We start from the raw sequence: 17514 nt of genomic DNA, 5'->3' as shown, positions 1-17514 counted from the left end.
TCTATCCAAGACTTTCACTATTCTGTATGTTTCAGTGAGGTCCCCCTCTCTCTGCTCACTCTCCCAACCTGTCCAAGTCCTCCTGTAGAGACTCTGCCCTTCCACCTATTTTTGTATCCCTTTAATACCGTGGGCACTCGTCTTCCTTAGCAGCCTCACGTGTGGCACTTCATCAAAGGCTTCCGAAGGGGAGTTCAGAACCAGGGTCACATTTTAAGAATAAGGGGTTTGGCCATTTAGGACTGAGATGAGGGGAAATAAAATCACCCAGAGAGTTGTGAATCTGTGGAATTCTCTGCCACAGAAGGCAGTGGAGGCCAATTCACTGGATGTTTTCAAGAGAGAGTTAGATTTAGCTCTTAGTGCTAACGGAATCAAGGGATATGAGCAAAAAGCAGGAATGGGGTACTGATTTTGGATGATCAGCCATGATCATATTGGATGGCGGTGCTGGCTCGAAGGGCCAAATGGCCTACTCCTCCACCAATTTTCTATGTTTCTAAGTTTCTGTGACACGCTGGAACCACAACGAGGATGTGTGGGACATGTTGTCAACTGTTGGAACATCTTTGATGACCACAATCTCGTTAGTAATTAACGGCGGCTGACTAGCAACCACACAGAGACAAGTCTGGGCACCACTGTGAATGACAATGTTTGCTTGATACCAGTTTGTATTGGGGTGACACAGTGGTAGCATAGCTGTAGAGTTGCTGCTTCACAGCGCCAGAGACCTGGGTTCGATCCTGACTATGGGTGCTGCCTATACAGTGTTTGCACGCTCTCCCCGTGACAAGGGCCAGACCCTTTTCACCAGAAGAGAAATACCAATTACTAGAGGACGTCAGACAGACAGTTCGAGTAGATCATCAGAACTATTTTCCCAGGGTGGGAATGTAAAGAACTAGAGGGCGCAGCTTTAAGGTTAGAGGGGCAAAGTTTAAATGAGATGTGCAGGGCAAGTTTTTTTTCCACACAGAGGGTGGTGGGTGCCTGGAACGCGCAGCCAGAGGTGGTGGTGGAGGCAGATACGATAGTGGTGTTTAAGAGGCTTTTATATTGGAACATGGATATGTAGGGAATGGAGGGATACGAATCACGTGCAGGCAGAGGAGATTAGTTTAACCTGTCCGCAGGTGAATGGTGGAATCTGGGAGAAATTGAAAACCATATAGAGAGAATAACGTTGGATTAGATTAGTGTAGGATTAGTGTAAATGGATGGCTGGCATGGACACAAAGGGTCTGTGTCTCTCTGAAAACAAGATGGTCCAAAGCTTGAAAGGTAATAACTATACGTGATTGTGACATTCATACTGATGTGTTCCTTCCCTCTGGAAGGCGACTCTGGACTGTCAAAGCCTCCACAACCAGACATAAAAACAGCTTTTTTTCCACGAGCAGTACCTCTACTCAACAACCAGAAGTCTGTAGCCTCCTTATGCGCTGGTATTTTATGTCATTCTTCACCTGGCTAAATTGGAACGTTTCATTCTTAATTGTTAACTGTATATCGTGTTGTAACTTGTGAGCAAAGCAACAAGGCAATTTCTTGTATGTATACATACTTGGCTAATAACATGTATTCAAGTCAATTCATAGCAACTGAAATTGCTGACTTTAATTGATAAACTGTTTATCAGGATGAGGGGAATTTTGAAGGATGAGAGGAGGACCTCATTGAAACTTACCGAATAGTGAAAGGCCTGGACAGAGTGGATATGGAGAGGATGTTTCCATTATTTACGGAGTCCAGGACCAGAGGGCAGAATAATAGGAAGGAGATGAGGAGGAATTTCCTTAGTCAGACGGTGGTGAATCTTTGGAATTCATTGCCACAGACGGCCGTGGAGGCCAAGTCATTGGGGATTTTTAAAGTGGAGATTGACAGATTCTTGATTAGTACGGGTGTCAGAGGTTATGGGGAGGAGGCAGGAGAATGGGGTTGAGAGGGAGAGACAGATCAGCCATGATTGAACGGCGGAGTAGACTTGATGGGGCAAATGGCCTAATTCTGCTCCTGGAACTGATGCACATAAACAGACACAAAGTACGCTGTTATATGATTGAAATTATGACTTTATTTTATTGTTTTAACAGCAACAATTATCTTTGTGATGGACAATCGATCGGTGGTGGAAGTTCCCAGTTGTTTGTCCAGCGCAATCTGCAACAGAAAGATCATCTTAGATTTCTCACAACCAGGAAGGATGTCTACACATCACATCAAAAATTATCTAAAGTACGTCTTTTTTTAAAAAGTTTCTAGTTTAGTTTAGTTTATTATTGTCACGTGTACCAAGGTGCAGTGAAAAGTTTTTTTTGTGTGCGTGCTGTCCTGTCAGTGGAAAGACTACACATGATTACAGTCGAGCCGCCCACAGTGTACAGATACAGGATGAAGGGGTTAACGTTCAGTGCGAGGTAAAGTCCAGTAAAGTCCGATCAGAGATAGTCCAAAGTGTGATGGGGCTACACAGCAGGGAGACACCCCGTTCAGTGCAGACCTGACCCTCACTCATTTTCCCCAACATTCCCATCAGTTCTCCCCAGATTCCAACCCTCACCTACACACGAGGAGCAATTTACAGAGGGCCTGTCAACCTACAAACCCTGCGCGACTTTGGGATGTGGGAGGAAACCGGAGCTCGTGGAGAAAAACCCACGCGGTCATGGGGAGAATGTGCAAACTCCGTCACCCAGAGAGTTGTGAATCTGTGGAATTCTCCGCCACAGAAGGCAGTGGAGGCCAGTTCAATGGATGCTTTCAAGAGAGAGTTGAATATAGCTCTTAGGGCCAGGGGTGCAGTGCTGCCGGAGGGCACCCCTGTAAACAAAACACCAAAATAATGGGGAATTTTAACGAGCGGGTGTGTAGTCGGGGTAACCTGATTAAAAGAGGGGGAAGGGGAAGACCCTTCACTACTGATGGGTTTTCAATCACTACTGATTTGTCTTCCCTATAGGGGAGATGGGGGGGGGGGGGGTGGTGGTGGTGCATTAGGACCTAGCAGAGCCATCACTACTGATGGGTCTTTCCTATAGGAGTGTGGGTGGGGTGAGAGGAGGAGGGGGGGCACTAGGACCCAGCAGAGACATCACTACTGATGGATCTTCCCTATAGAGGGAAGGAGGAAGGAGGAAGGAGGAAGGAGGAAGGAGGAAGGAGGAAGGAGGAAGGAGGAGGGAGGAGGGAGGAGGGAGGAGGGGCACTAGGACCCAGCAGAGTCATCACTACTGATAGATCTTCCCTATAGAGGGGATGGGGGCACTAGGACCCAGCAGAGTCATCACTACTGATGGACCTTCCCCATAGAGGGAAGGAGGAAGGAGGAAGGAGGAAGGAGGAAGGAGGAAGGAGGAAGGAGGAGGGAGGAGGGAGGAGGGAGGAAGGAGGAAGGAAGAGGGAGAGGGGCACTAGGACCCAGCAGAGTCATCACTACTGATGGATCTTCCCTATAGAGGGAAGGAGGAAGGAGGAGGGAGAGGGGCACTAGGACCCACTAGGACCCAGCAGAGTCATCACTACTGATGGGTGTTCCCTGTGGAGGGGAGGAGGGGGGCACTAGGACCCACTAGGACCCAGCAGGGACAGACCACGTGCTGCCCGCCACGTGGCGGTTGGTTGTGGGCCTCGTGCTGCGCCTGGGCCTCTGGTGAGGCGAGTGTCGGCTCCGGCCGGTGACCGGTGGGGAGACGAGGCGAGGCGAGGGTCGGGTCGGCGGAGGCCCGTAGATAGAGACAGGCGTCGGCGGCAGCAGCATAGATCTGTGGCCGGGGGGGGGGGGGGGTGAGGGTCGACGACAGCGACTCTGTCCCGGCCCCGCCCGTCCGGGGAGAGTCGGGTTCGGTGTCCGACTCCGGGCCTGGGTTTGGCCGGGGAGGCGGTGGGTGTTGTTGCTGCTCCTGGTGGTGGCCATCCCGGCCTCGTGGTGGTTGGGTGTGTGTGTGGGTGTGTGTGTGGGGGGGGTGGGGGGTGGGTGTTGTGTGGGGTGGGTGTGTGGGTGGGGGGGGGTGGGGTGGGTGTGGTGGTGGGGTGGGTGTGGGTGGGGGTGTGTGGGTGAGGGTGTGTGGGCGTGTGAGGGTGTGAGGGTGTGTGGGTGTGTGTGGGGGTGTGTGGGTGTGTGTGAGGGTGTGTGTGTGCGTGCGTGTGAGGGTGTGTGTGTGGGTGGGTGTGTGGGTGGGTGTGTGTGTGGGTGAGGGTGTGTGGGTGTGTGTGTGTGAGGGTGTGAGGGTGTGTGGGTGTGTGAGGGTGTGAGGGTGTGAGGGTGTGTGTGGGTGAGCGTGTGTGTCAGTGGGTGAGCGTGAGTGTGTGTGTGTGGGTCGGATAGCCTACTCCCGCACCTACATTTTTCTTAACTACACACACAGACAGCTCCAGCAGTCAGGATTGAACCCGTGACCCTGGAGCTGTGAGGCAGCAGCTCTACCCGCTGCACAGCTACATTCTCTGGAGCATTTACTGGGATGGTCGCCTGTTTCCTGGCCTGTTTATTTCCCTTGCCCACCCCCACCACCACAATCTTCACCCAGAGACGAGGTGGCACGGTGGTGCGGTGGTAGACATACCGCTTACATCACAGCACCAAAGACCCGGGTTCCATCCTGACCTCGGGTTTCTTGGTTTCTTGGTCCTCCAAAATATTCCAAATGGAATTTAAACTGGAGGTTGGGGAGGGAGGACTTAAGCCAGAAAGGGTTATTGGGAAGAAAGAGCTACTTTAAATGTAGTTGCATCTGGTTGGGTAACTATAGTAGGGTGGAGATTATTCCATGATTTAATTGTGCGGGGGAAGAACGAATTGCTGTACCAACACATCTGTCTTTGTAGCTGGGATCACAAATTGGATCGAATGCCCTCGTCTGCTCCTAATTGGTTTGGGTTTGGTGTAGGTCTTGTGATCTATATCGAGCTGACCATTTAACATTTTGTAAAAACTGGTCAAACGGTGAGCTTCACGTCTGTCTTGGAGAGGGTTCCACCCCAGAGAATACTGACCCCAGAGGTGCTGTCGGTATAGAGTTTGCACGTTCTCGCTGTGACTGCGTGGGTTTTCCGGTTTCCTCCCACATTCCAAAATCGTACAGGTTTGTCGATTAATTGGCTTCTGTAAATTGTAAACTTTCCCCAGTGTGTAGGATAGTGCTAGTGTACAGGGTGATCGCTCGTCGGCGTGGACTCGATGGGGCGAAGGGCCTGTTTTCGCGCTGTATCTCTAAAGACTAGAGGTGAAAATACTATGACCAATGAATGTTTAGGACGGCCAGTCACATACTACTCTTGTGTTTCTTACCCTACGAGCATTAGGGTCAAGTAGGGTCAGTATGGACTTGTTGGGCTGAAGGGCTGGTTCTGAACTGTATGACTCGATGCCCAGTATAGAGTGTGAGGTCGGCAGGCACTCACCTTCTGCCATTAAGGCCAGTTGCAACATTTACAGGATGAATCGAAGACTAATCCAGTGGCACAGCTCTTCAGGTAGGTCCGACCATTGGCGCACTGGTAGAACTTGTTCTTGTCCTTGGGATCGGAGAAGGTACCGTTCGCTTTGCCCTTACAGAAGCCACTGCCTCCACCACCGCTGCTGCCACCGCCTCCACCACCACTAGGAGCATCAGTAGGTGGGACCGCCGGCTTCAATGTGGTCTTGGATGGGACGCAAGCTGCAAAGAAACACAGTTTGTTATAAGTTCTCCTAAATTCATAGGAGAATTAGGTGATTTAGCCCATTGGGTTTACTCCACTATTCAATCATGGTTGATCTATCCCTCCCTCTCAACCCCATTCTCCTGCCTTCTCCCCATAATATCAAGGAACTGTGGATGCAGGTCTACAAAGTGTGAATATCCCAGTCAATGGGATTATGCCACTGAACCCCCCCTCTCACCAACTCCTGAGCGGTCCTGACCTCCCATCTACCCCAGATGCTGGTCTATAAAAAGAGACACAATGTGCTGGAGTAACTCAGTTGCTTGTTCCCTATACCCACCACCCTCTGTGTGGGAAAACGTAGCTATCATACCTAGTCCCAACACTATCTGCCTCCACCACCACCCCTGGTAGCGTGTTCCAGGCACCCACCACCCTCTGTGTGAAGGACTCGTCCCGCACATCCCCATTACCTCCAGAGATGCCAAGGCCAGAGTGCAGACTGTTGATGAGGGGGTAGGGTCCCTGGTGACAGAAGGCACCAGAGAAGTCATCCAGAGCCAGATCCCAGACCATAGCTCCTCCAAAGTTGTTCTTCTTCAGCCACTCAACCTGGAAGACACGGTTCACAACTTTACACCAGCACCCCTCAGTCAATAATGGCGTCTACAATGCGCTGTAGAAAGCTTTCTATCGGGATTCATCACAGCACGGTTTGGGAAATAAAACAGAAATTCCAAGTTTCCCCGATGTGAATCCTAACCCCATTCTCCTGCCTTCTCCCCATAACCCATGACACGTGAACACCATGAATTTATGGTGAGCTGGAAATTTTATGCACAATGTAACGACAAAAGATTCTAAGGATTTTGAAGGATAATTCTGGAGCTCACTGTTGGAAACTCTGCAGTAGATATTGAGATAAACGAGACCACGATGGTTCACGCGGAAAGGGTGGAACTTCGATGGTCAGATGTACCTTGACTCCGAAGCTCTTGACGTTGTCATAGCCGACCCATATTCCATTCTTGAAGGCGTACGGGGTGTCTTGTGGGGCGTTCCATTCGCTGGTGGCACCGTTCAGGAACCCGCAGATCTGTCCAGAGACGGAGATGTTAGGGACCAATCTTGTCGAGGTGGAAAAAAATCATGAGAGGAACAGATCAGGTAAACACAAACGCAGAGTCCGGTAATCGAGAACCAGAGGACATAAGGTGAGGGAGAAAGATTTAATAGGAATGGTGCTGGCTTGAAGGGCCGAATGGCCTACTCCTGCACCTATTGTCTATTAAATCTGAGGGGTAACCATTTGACTCCAAGGGTGGTGGGTGGAAATAGTGACAAAGGCTGGAGGGGAACAGGAGACAAAATAGTGTCAGATACTGAGAGGAGAGGGGAAGAGAGATGTGCAAAGAGGAAGAAAGAGTAGAGAGAGATGTTGAGGAGAAATACATGAAAGAGAAAAAAAGAAAGAGGAGAAATATATAAAGAGAGGAAAGAGCGATATGTCCAGAAAGTGGAGGAGAGAGATATAAAGCCGGAGGGAGGGATGTGGAGAGAAGGAGATAGTGGGGAGGGCAAAGAGGAAGGGGAGGATAGAAGGGAAATGGGGATCTCTTGAGAGGAGGGGAACGGAGAACGTGGGTGTGCGATGTTTCGGGTGGAGATCCTTCCTCAGGTTCCAGCACCATCTATGTTGTGTGTGGTTATTCAGTATTGGATTGGAAGATAACATTGAGTAAAGAGCCAAGCGGTTGGATTGGTCGGTAGGTACAGTACCTCATAGTAGGCCAGGAAGCCGGCTGTGCGGGTGTATTTGCCGGCTGGACCAGCGCCTCCTGCTGGGGCACCCACGGCCGTGCTGGACGAGGTCAGTCTGAATGTGTGTCCGTAGGTGGGGAAGCCCACATTCAACTTCTCCAATGGAGCCCCCTTGCCCTTCCAGTAGTTCATGGCGTATTCCTGCAGGGACACAGTTGGCATCAAAGGACTTTAGGCTCATGTTTACGTTTAGGTTTATTATTGTCACGTGTACCGAGGCACAGTGAAAAGTCTCCAAACAAATCAGATAATACCGTACATAAATACAATCAAATCAAACTCGGGTACAATAGGTAGAACAAAGGGGAAGATACAGAGTGAAGAATATAGTTCTCAGCATCGTAGCGCATCAGTTCCAGAGACAAAGTCCAATGTCTGCAATGGGGTAGAGGTGAATCGGACAGTACCCTAGCTTATGGAAGGACCATTCAGAAGCCTGATAGCAGAGGGGAAGGAGCTGTTCCTGAGTCTGGTGGTGCGCGCTTTCAAGCTTCTGCACCTTCTGCTAGACAGGACCAGGGCGAAGGAGAAATGACTGGGGTGGGACAAGTCTTTGTTCTGTTGGCTGCTTTTCTGAGGAAGCGTGAAGTGTAGATGGAGTTAATGGTGGGGAGTGTGGTCTGTGTGATGGACTGGGCTCCATCCACAACTCTCTGCAATTTCTTGTGGTCTTGGGCTCAGAGCTGTTCCTAAACCTAGTTGTGATGCAACTCCACAGTCTGCTCTCCATGGTGTATGGAACACTTATATGGACTTGGCAAAATGGGTTTATTAATTCGAGAGAGGAATTTAAAAAGTTGAGCAGGATTTATTTTTCTTGAGCACTTACCACATTGAAGTAGAGGTTGGTGGAATCCTGGTTATTAGGCAGGGGATAGAGGGGGCTGTTCTCTCCAGTAACGTGGCTCCAGGGACCATAGAAATCGTAGGTCATCACGTTGAAGAAGTCAATTACTCTGCAAGAGAGGAGACGGGTCACCCTGATACTCCATGCACCAAATTAACATCAGAATGCAGAACAGTACAACACAGGAACAGGCCCTTCTGCCCACAATGTCCGTGCCAAACATGACGGCAAGATAAACTCATCTCCTCTGTCTACACGTGATCCATATCCCTCCATTCCCTGTATATCTACAAGCCACTTAAACACCACTATCGTATCTGCCTCCACCACCACCCCTGGCAGCACGTTCCAGGCACCCACCACTATCTCTGTAAAAAAAAAACATGCACATCTCCTTTAAACTTGAACATGATGCCAAGTCCATCACTTATCTACCTGCACATCACCAACATCCCTCCATGCCTGGCATGATCATGTGCCTATCTAAAGGTCTTTTAAATGCCACTAAGATACCTGTTTCAACCACCACCTCAGCAGGTTCTGACTGTCTACCCTATCTATGCCTCTAGTGATTTTATAAATTTCTATCAAGTCTCTCCTCAACCTCTGACGTTCCAGAGGAAACAATGCAAGTTTGTCGAACCTCTCCCTGTAGCTAATCCCCTCTAATCCAGGCAGCGCTCTGGTAACTCTCCTCTGAACCGTCTCTAAAGCCTCCACATGCTTCCTGTAATGGAGACGACCAGACCTGCACGCAATGCTCTAAATGCCTCCTGGCTAAAGACCTACAGAGCTGCAAGTTGGCTTCCTCACTCTCACACTCAATGCCCCGACTGATGAAGGCATTGAATGCTTTAGGGTTGTGGATGGATCTCAATCACCGTGCTGGAAGCTCCCACCATTGAAATTGTGGAGCCATGAAAAACTAGTTCAAATACAACGTCAATCTCGCTAAACGCCCACAGGAAAAGTTGGTTTTCTTTGCATGTGGAAGGACACTCACTTGCTGAGCTGAGGAACCTCGTAGCCAGTATCGATGTTGTTCTTCCCACCAGCAACGGAAGCCGAGAGCAGCAGTCGTGGCTTTCCTGTGCTTTTCCCTTCGGCCTCGAAGGCAGCCATCAGCTCCTGTGGGTCAGAGAGATCGAGGGCTCCTTTAGCAAGAGGTCAAGTCTAGTCTTAGGAAGGGTCCTGACCAGAAACATCGCCTATCCTTTTTCCTCAGAGATGCTGCCTGACCCGCTGAGTCACTCCAACACTTTGTGTCAATTTCAATTTTAGTTCAGTTTGGTTTAGAGATGCAGCTTGGAAACAGGCCCATCGGCCCATCGAGTCCATGCTGATCAGCGATTACCCTTTCACTCTAGTTATATCCTACATACTTGGGACAATTTACTGAAGCCAATTAACCTACAAACCCACACATATTTGGAGTGTGGGAGGAATCAAGAGCACCTGAGGTCACAGGGAGAACGTACAAACTCCGTACAGACAGCATCCATGGTCAGATCGATCACGCGTCTCTGGCGCTGTGGGGCAGCAACTCTACCGCTGCGCCACCGTGTCAACCAAGAGTGGGGAAGAAACCTTTTAATCCCCACTCAAAATGGTGCTTGGTTCAAACTTTATTAAACTTTATTAAATTCTTAAATTCTGAATTCTTAAAATTCTTTGTGAAAATCTGTCCTTGGTGATCTTGACAATAAGGTTACATTTATTGGATACATTTTCAAGTCATAGAGTTATGCTGCGTGGAGCCCAACCTGCCCACACCGACCAATATGTCCCATCTACACTAGTCCCACAAAGTGCTGGAGTAACTCAGCGGGTCAGGCAGCATCTGTGGAGAACATGGATAGGTGACGTTTCACAGAGTGCTGGAGTAACTCAGCGGGTCAGGCAGCATCTGTGGAGAACATGGATAGGTGACGTTTCACAGAGTGCTGGAGAACTCAGCGGGTCAGGCAGCATCTGCGGAGATAAAGGATAGGTTTAGCCTGCGTTTGGCCCATTTATTTTAAAGAAACTCATAGTGAGATGTACTTGACCGAACCTGAGCCAGGATAGTGTAGAGATGCTTGTCAACGGGAGGACTTCCTCGAGATCCAGGATATTCCCAGTCGATGTCCAGACCGTCAAAGCCGTATCCTCTCAGGAAGGCGATGACTGACTTGATGAAGATTTGCCGAGTTCCTGATGAGGCGACCATCGCGGTGAATCTGCAGGAGGGATGAATGTGGGGAGAGGAGTTAGAAATTAAATGTGCCGGAGACACAAGGAACTGTAGTAACGGCCGCTGTACTCAGTGACGCAGTGAATCTGCTGTTATATCCTATCATGTACAGATTCACCTTCGCCTTCATTAAATGTTCGTGGTTAAAAAATTACTCCTTTCTCCTGCTATTATCCGAAGTTTCATGTGAAATTATTATTTCTGAAAATGACGTTTAGTTCAGAGATACGGCGTGGAAACATGCCCTTCGGCCCCCCCCAGTCTGCACCGACCAGCGATCTCCGCTCACTAACACTATCCTACACACACACAAGGGACAATTTACATTTATAACAAGCCAATTAACCTACAAATTTGTATGTCTTTGGAGTGTGGGAACAAACTGAAGATCTGTGAGAAAACCCAGGAGGTCACAGGGAGAACGTACAAACTCCGTACAGACAGCACCCGTAGTCAGGATCGAACCTGGGTCTCTGGTGCTGTAAGCGCAATAAGGCAGCAACTCTACCGCTGTGCCACACACTATTGAAAGGATTCTTTTGGAAAATTATGTTATTTTACTTTTTGGCAAACAATATCCTATATTGTTCAAATTACAATTTGCAAACTGTTCTGTTTAATAATACTCCTGAAACAGTTCACTGTAAAATTATCCCCTCGATATTTATCTCTGTGTATATCATTACAGGATGTTTAGGCACTAAAAAACTCTGAAATAGGCAGGCAAAAAGGCATAATAAAACTACAAAGGCATTTATTGACATAAAAAGGCATGTATTTCCACCACCAAAATATGGTTAAAAATGAAAATATTAAGTTATAGTATATTAAATGACCAAAGTTGCCTGGTTACTAGCATTTTTCAAATTATCTGGTGTTAAACTATGCCGTCTGTCAGACAGAATATTCTTCAGTTATGAAAAACATATTTGTACCCCAGCTGAGGTCACTGGTGCATACCAGAAACAAGCTACAGACTCTGTATTCATGTCGATATCTTGTGCATTACAATTACCTTTGAGAACTTTAGCTATGTTTTGTATTTCTTCATGATCTTTGTTAGCTAAAATCACTCTCTCATAATTTCCTTATATGTCTTTACCTACATCGCCAGGAACTTTACGAATATCGTCAGTTACTTTGTGGAAAACCTGCAAGTTATTCACTAACATCTTACCACCTTTCTCAAGGGAAGTGGTAGCTTGTGGGAAGTTTGCAAAATTGGAAGCAATGAATAGGTGTTGGGGAAGACTGAACCAGCGGGCAGCGGCACGAATGAATGAATGACTGACAGTGGCGCCCCCAGTTTCATCCCGGTGGTGAAAATCTTCTTGTAATTTATACTATGTTAACACTTGAATAATAACATTAATATTAACGTGTTAATATAGAAAATGTCATTGTAATCATGGTACAACTAGACAAAATAGCATGACCTTTTAGCAAAACAGCAAAAAATGGCTGATTTAGCCACTCGATCGTGAAAAAGGCATCTTGGTAAAATCATCAATAAAAGGCATGAAACGGCACATGGCATTCATGGCAAAATTACCAAACACACCCACTGTTTACGTCGGGCACATCGAACTGCAGGTGCTGGTTTACAAAAAGAAAAGACACAAAGCGCTGGAGTAAATCAGCGGGTCAGGCAGCATCTCTGGAGAACATGGATAGGTGACGATTCGGGTCAAGCCCCTTCTTCAGGCTGAGTTACTGAGGAGTTACTCCAACACGTTGTGTCTTTCAATATTAATTCCATATCACATTCAATTGGAAAATAACTTTTTTTAATCTAATTCTAATGTAAACGTTTCCATCTTACTTCTGGGTGCCAAAGTTCCAGCCTCCAACAGACAGCAGAGTCTTGAGGTTTGAATTCCTTAAAAAAAAATAGACAAAATGTGGTTTTAGAATGATGTTTAGAACAACAAAACATTTTCAGAACTTCTCAGGAACTTCTGGATCTTCTGTTTTTTTCGCCCCTTTGGTGTTACGTTTAGTTGAGGGGATTTGCCTCAGTCTGGATCTCAAGGGGGTCACAAAAAATGAGGTGCAAGTTTATGCAACAAGGCTTCATAAGCAATGGGCCAGTCTCACTCTGGGTTGAAGGGCCTATTTCCTCAATCTACGTCGACGGAGCAGGGAACAGCGTGGACGTGAAGGATCTGCATGGGATTTGGACGAGCAAGCGGCAGGTCAAGGTAAAACTGAGGGTGGACAAGGAAGGAACTCTCCTCCACCCTCCATCGGTGTTCGCAATTGGAGGAAACCGAGGATATTTAATTTACGTGGGGCAGCCCAGAGTTTGCAGAAAATGTAATAAGCCTGGACATGTGGTGGCCCAATGCAATGCAGTGGTCTGCAAAAACTGCAAAACAGAGGGCCACGAGACAAAGGACTGTCAAGCCAGCAAGAACTGTAACCTGTGTGGGGAGGGAGGCCACCTTTACAGGGCCTGCCCAAAAAGAGCATGCACATATGCACAGGCAACAAGAGGGGCGGCTTCCACGGTAGGTGAGACACCCACTACCATTGCCAAGTCCCCAGCAGAAAGGGGAAACAGGGATGAGGACAGCCCAACCACCTCAGCCACCTCAACCACCTCGAGCCCCCAAGTGCCAGGAGAACTCCAGCACCAAGCCCAGGAGGGAGAGTCGATGGAGGAGGGGGGAGAGCAAATTTGGACTACTGTAAAGTACAAAAAACACCAGAAGGGTCAGCACACGGAGCAGAGGCCAGAAGGGGATGGCAAGCACAAAAAACCCCCCAAAAAACGGTCTCTCTCCCTGACAGAAGGGAGAAACCTCTCCTCGTCGGAGGATGAGGCGAACGGGAAACCCCACAAGAAGAAAACCGGGGCGGAAAGGAGAAAGTGCAGGACGATTGTACACCTGCACCAGGAGACCGAGAGCAGTGCAGCGGTCGAGGGGCTCCAGCCCCAGGACATCGGGAGCAGTGCAGCGATCGAGGGGCTCCGGCCCCAGGACAACGGGAGCAGTGCAGCGGTCGAGGGGCTCCAGCCCCAGGGCATCGGGAGCAGTGCAGCGGTCGAGGGGCTCCAGCCCCAGGGCATCGGGAGCAGTGCAGTGGCCGTTGGGCCCCAGCTCCGGGCAACCGGGAGCATTGTAGCGGCCGATGGGCCCCAGCTCCGGGCAACCGGGAGTATCGTAGAGGCCGATGGGCCCCAGCTCCGGGCAACCGGGAGCAGTGCAGCGGCCATTGGGCCTCAGCTCCGAGTTTCCGGGAGCAGTAAGCCTGTCACTGAGCCCCAGCCACGAGAGACGGGGGAAGCGGCGCACCCAGAAGGGGGTAAAACGAGCAGCCCCCCCCCAACGACACCTCGGGTTACCACAGGGGAAACCCAACCCGTTGAGGAGGCCGGGTATCTGAGCCCAGGAAAGGTGAGGCAATTCACCGAAGCGGTGGGCATGAGGGAGCAGGAAAATGGACTCTAAAGGACAATGGAGCTCAAACTGGCATCCTTAAACGTGCGCAGTGTGAAGAGCACTGCGCGATGTGTTAATGCCTTACAGTACCTGGCCAAGGTCAAGGCAGATGTGACTTTTCTACAGGAGTGCGGGTTGCCACACCTCCGCTGTTATCGGAGGTGGTCGCGATGGTGGCCCCACGGACTGTCTGTGTGGTCGGGGGGCAATGATTGTCGTGCTTCCGGCCTGGGGATCTTGCTGCGGGGAGGGAACTTCGCCATCACTGAGGTCAGCGAGGTGGTTGCGGGGCGTCTCCTCGTGGTGGATGTAATGTACCGTGGTTCTCCGCTCCGGCTGATTAATGTGTATGCCCCACCCGTGCGGAGCGAGCGGCAGGCCGTTCTCCAGCAGCTCCCAGTGCTGTTGGCCACGTCCCGGCAGCTCGTTCTGGCCGGTGACTTCAACTGCATCATGGATGCGGCTGGACGATCCGGCAGTGCCGACAACAGACTGGACAGCACGTCCAAGTTCCTGATGGAAACGGTAAAAGACGCAAAGCTGCACGACGCCTTCAGCGACCCTGCAGGCGGGTCCCAGCCGCAGTTCACCTGGTCGAGATCGGACGGTTTGGCCCGATCCCGGATAGACTTCGTCTTCACCACGAAGGCCGTCACGGTGAGACACACCGACCTCACGCCGGTGTTCTTCTCTGACCACTGCCTCCTTCAGGCTTCCTGTCACCTACAGGAGGACCGGAAAGCAGGCAGAGGGACGTGGAAGTTAAATGTGAAGCTGTTGACCCCAGAGAACGTTGAGGAGCTAAAGAGGGACTACGCACATTGGAGAACGGTGAGGCCCCTCTTTGACTCCCCGACACTCTGGTGGGAAGCAACCAAGGAGAACAGTAAGAGGTTCTTCATAGCCAAAGGGGTTCAGAGAGCAAGACAGAGTCAGAGGGAATTGTGCCAACTCCAGACAGAATTGCAACAACTGCTCCTTCTGCAGTCGAGCGGGGTGGATGTGAGGGAGGAACTTAGAGAGGTGAAGGACCGGCAAGCTCGGCTCTTTACCTCTGAATCCTCCAAGATCATCTTCCGATCCAGGGTCCGCCATGTGGAGCAGGATGAGACGTGCTCACGTTTCTTCTTCCATAAGGTTCACAGGGGGAGCTCTGTGATCAACAGCCTTAGGGAGGAGGACGGCTCGGTAGCATCCTCGCAGACAGACATGATGAGGGTCTGCAAATCCTTTTACTCGGAATTGTATGACCAAAAGGCCACAGACAGCACCGCCTCCCAGAACTTCCTGTCCTCTATCACGGAGGTCTTGGAGGACAGCAAGCAGGAGTGTCTGGACCAACCACTGACCCTAGAGGAGCTGACTGGCTCCATCCGCTCCTTTGACTCAAGTAAAACTCCCGGAAGCGATGGCTTACCGGCCGAGTTGTATTCGGCTCTGTGGGACTGGGTGGGCCCGGACCTGCTGGAAGTGTACAACGACATGCTTCTAGCCGGCAGCATGTCAGACTCCATGAGGAAGGGCAGCATCACCCTAATCTACAAGCAGAAGGGGGAGATGAAAGATATAAAGAATTGGAGACCCATAACATTGTTGAATGTAGACTACAAGATCCTGTCTAAGGCCATCGCCAACCGGGTCAAGTCTGCTCTGGGACGGGTGATCCACCCGGACCAAACCTGTGCTGTACCTGGCAGGAAAATCTCAGACAGCCTAGCGCTGCTGAGAGATACCATCGCCTACGTGCAGGACAGATGGGTGGATGCCTGCCTAGTCAGCTTGGACCAGGAGAAGGCCTTCGACAGGATATCGCACACGTACATGAGGGACGTGCTCTCCAAAATGGGTTTTGGGGAGGGAATCAGAAATTGGATCAAACTGCTCTACACCAACATCCGTAGTGCAGTCCAAATCAATGGGTGGGAATCAGACAGTTTCCCTGTAAGGTCTGGAGTCAGGCAGGGTTGCCCTCTTTCTCCTGTCTTGTTTGTCTGCTGTATTGAACCTTTTGCCGAGTCCATCAGGAAGGATACGAGCATAAGAGGAGTGACATTGCCAGGCAGTGGGGGCATTCAGGTCAAGACCTCCCTGTACATGGACGATGTCGCCGTCTTCTGCTCGGATCCAAGGTCGGTCCGCAGATTGATCAGCATCTGTGACCAGTTTGAGTCGGCCACGGGAGCCAGGGTGAACCGCAGGAAGAGCGAGGCCATGCTCTTTGGCAACTGGCCCGACCGATCTTCCATCCCCTTCACCATCAAGCCTGACTTCTTGAAGGTGCTGGGGATCTGGTTCGGGGGGGCTGAGTCGAGTAACAAAAATTGGCTGGAGCGGATAGCCAAGGTGGGGAGGAAGCTGGAGCTGTGGAAGCAACGCTCCCTCTCCATAACCGGGAAAAATTTGGTCATCAGGTGTGAGGTGCTCTCGGGTCTGCTGTACTTGGCACAAGTGTGGCCTGTCCCTCCCTCCTACGCCATGGGGATCACCCGGGCCGTCTTCCAGTTCATCTGGGGGTCGAGGATGGACCGGGTACGACGGGTCACCATGTACAAGTCGGCAGACAACGGGGGTAAAAGCGTGCCCAACGTCGCCCTCATCCTGATGGCCACCTTTGTGTGTGGCTGCATCAGGCGGAGTGTAGAGCCAAGGCACGTGGGCACTAAGTGCCACTACCTGCTGAGGTTCTACCTGTCCCCGGTGTTGCGAAGGATGGGCCTGGCGCAGATGCCACGCAATGTACCAGTCAGCTGGACATTGCCGCCCCATCTGACGTCTGTTGACAGGTTCTTCCGGACCAACACCTTTGACCACAAGTCCATCGGGCAGTGGTCAGCACGGAATGTCCTGCAGGCACTGCAGGAAAAGGACTCGATGGATCCGGTGGCGTGGTTCCCAGAGCAGACTGCCCAGCTTGTCTGGCAAAATGCCTCATCGCCAGAACTGACCAACAAGCACCAAGACCTGGCTTGGCTGGCGGTGAGGGGAGCCCTCTCAGTTAGATCCTTCCTGCACCGTCGGAACCTCACTACCAGCGCACGCTGCCCCCGGGACGGTTGCTATGGAGAGGAGACGGTTGCCCACCTCTTTGCAGAGTGTGGATTTGCAAAACGAGTCTGGAGAGGTATGAAAGGGTCCCTGGAACGATTTATCCCGAACAGCTCCGTCACAGAGGACTCTGTGATTTACGGACTGTTCCCAGGGACACATTCAGAGACTGACATCGAGTGCTGCTGGAGGGTCATCAACTCGGTGAAAGACGCTCTTTGGTCTGCCCGAGCGTTGCTCACCACCCAGCAGAGCGAGATGTCCGTCAGGGAATGTTGCCGACTGGCCCACTGCAGACTGCAGGAGTACGTGCTAAGGGACTCGCTGAAGCTTGGTGCAGCCAACGCCAAGGCTCGGTGGGGGAGGGCCACAGTTTAGGGTCCTTCCGCTGCTGGACATGGGGGGCACAGTATGGTGGAGACGCCCCTCAAATTAAATTAAATTAAGGGAAGGTATCCCACACCAGAGGGCCA

The 17514-nt window shown here is 50.6% G+C and overlaps 1 protein-coding gene across 1 annotated transcript in view; it reads right to left on the bottom strand.

Moving 5' to 3' along the window:
- Positions 1-2062: 2062 nt before the first annotated feature.
- Positions 2063-17514, bottom strand: part of LOC116987047 (acidic mammalian chitinase-like) — a 28819-nt gene continuing 13367 nt past the window's right edge. Inside the window, exons 4-12 of the mRNA XM_033042940.1 lie at positions 12373-12429; positions 10371-10536; positions 9321-9445; positions 8300-8426; positions 7429-7611; positions 6629-6745; positions 6123-6261; positions 5407-5663; positions 2063-2166 (exon numbers count right to left, since the gene is read on the bottom strand). Of these exons, the coding sequence (XP_032898831.1) occupies positions 5416-5663; positions 6123-6261; positions 6629-6745; positions 7429-7611; positions 8300-8426; positions 9321-9445; positions 10371-10536; positions 12373-12429 (1162 nt within the window). The 3' untranslated portion in view covers positions 2063-2166; positions 5407-5415. The remainder of the gene's footprint in view (positions 2167-5406; positions 5664-6122; positions 6262-6628; positions 6746-7428; positions 7612-8299; positions 8427-9320; positions 9446-10370; positions 10537-12372; positions 12430-17514) is intronic.

This window comes from Amblyraja radiata, chromosome 24 (assembly GCF_010909765.2).
Source record: "Amblyraja radiata isolate CabotCenter1 chromosome 24, sAmbRad1.1.pri, whole genome shotgun sequence".
NCBI lineage: Eukaryota > Metazoa > Chordata > Chondrichthyes > Rajiformes > Rajidae > Amblyraja > Amblyraja radiata.
The sequence above is the reverse complement of the archived record's forward strand: the minus strand, read 5'-3'. Positions and strand labels throughout refer to the sequence as shown.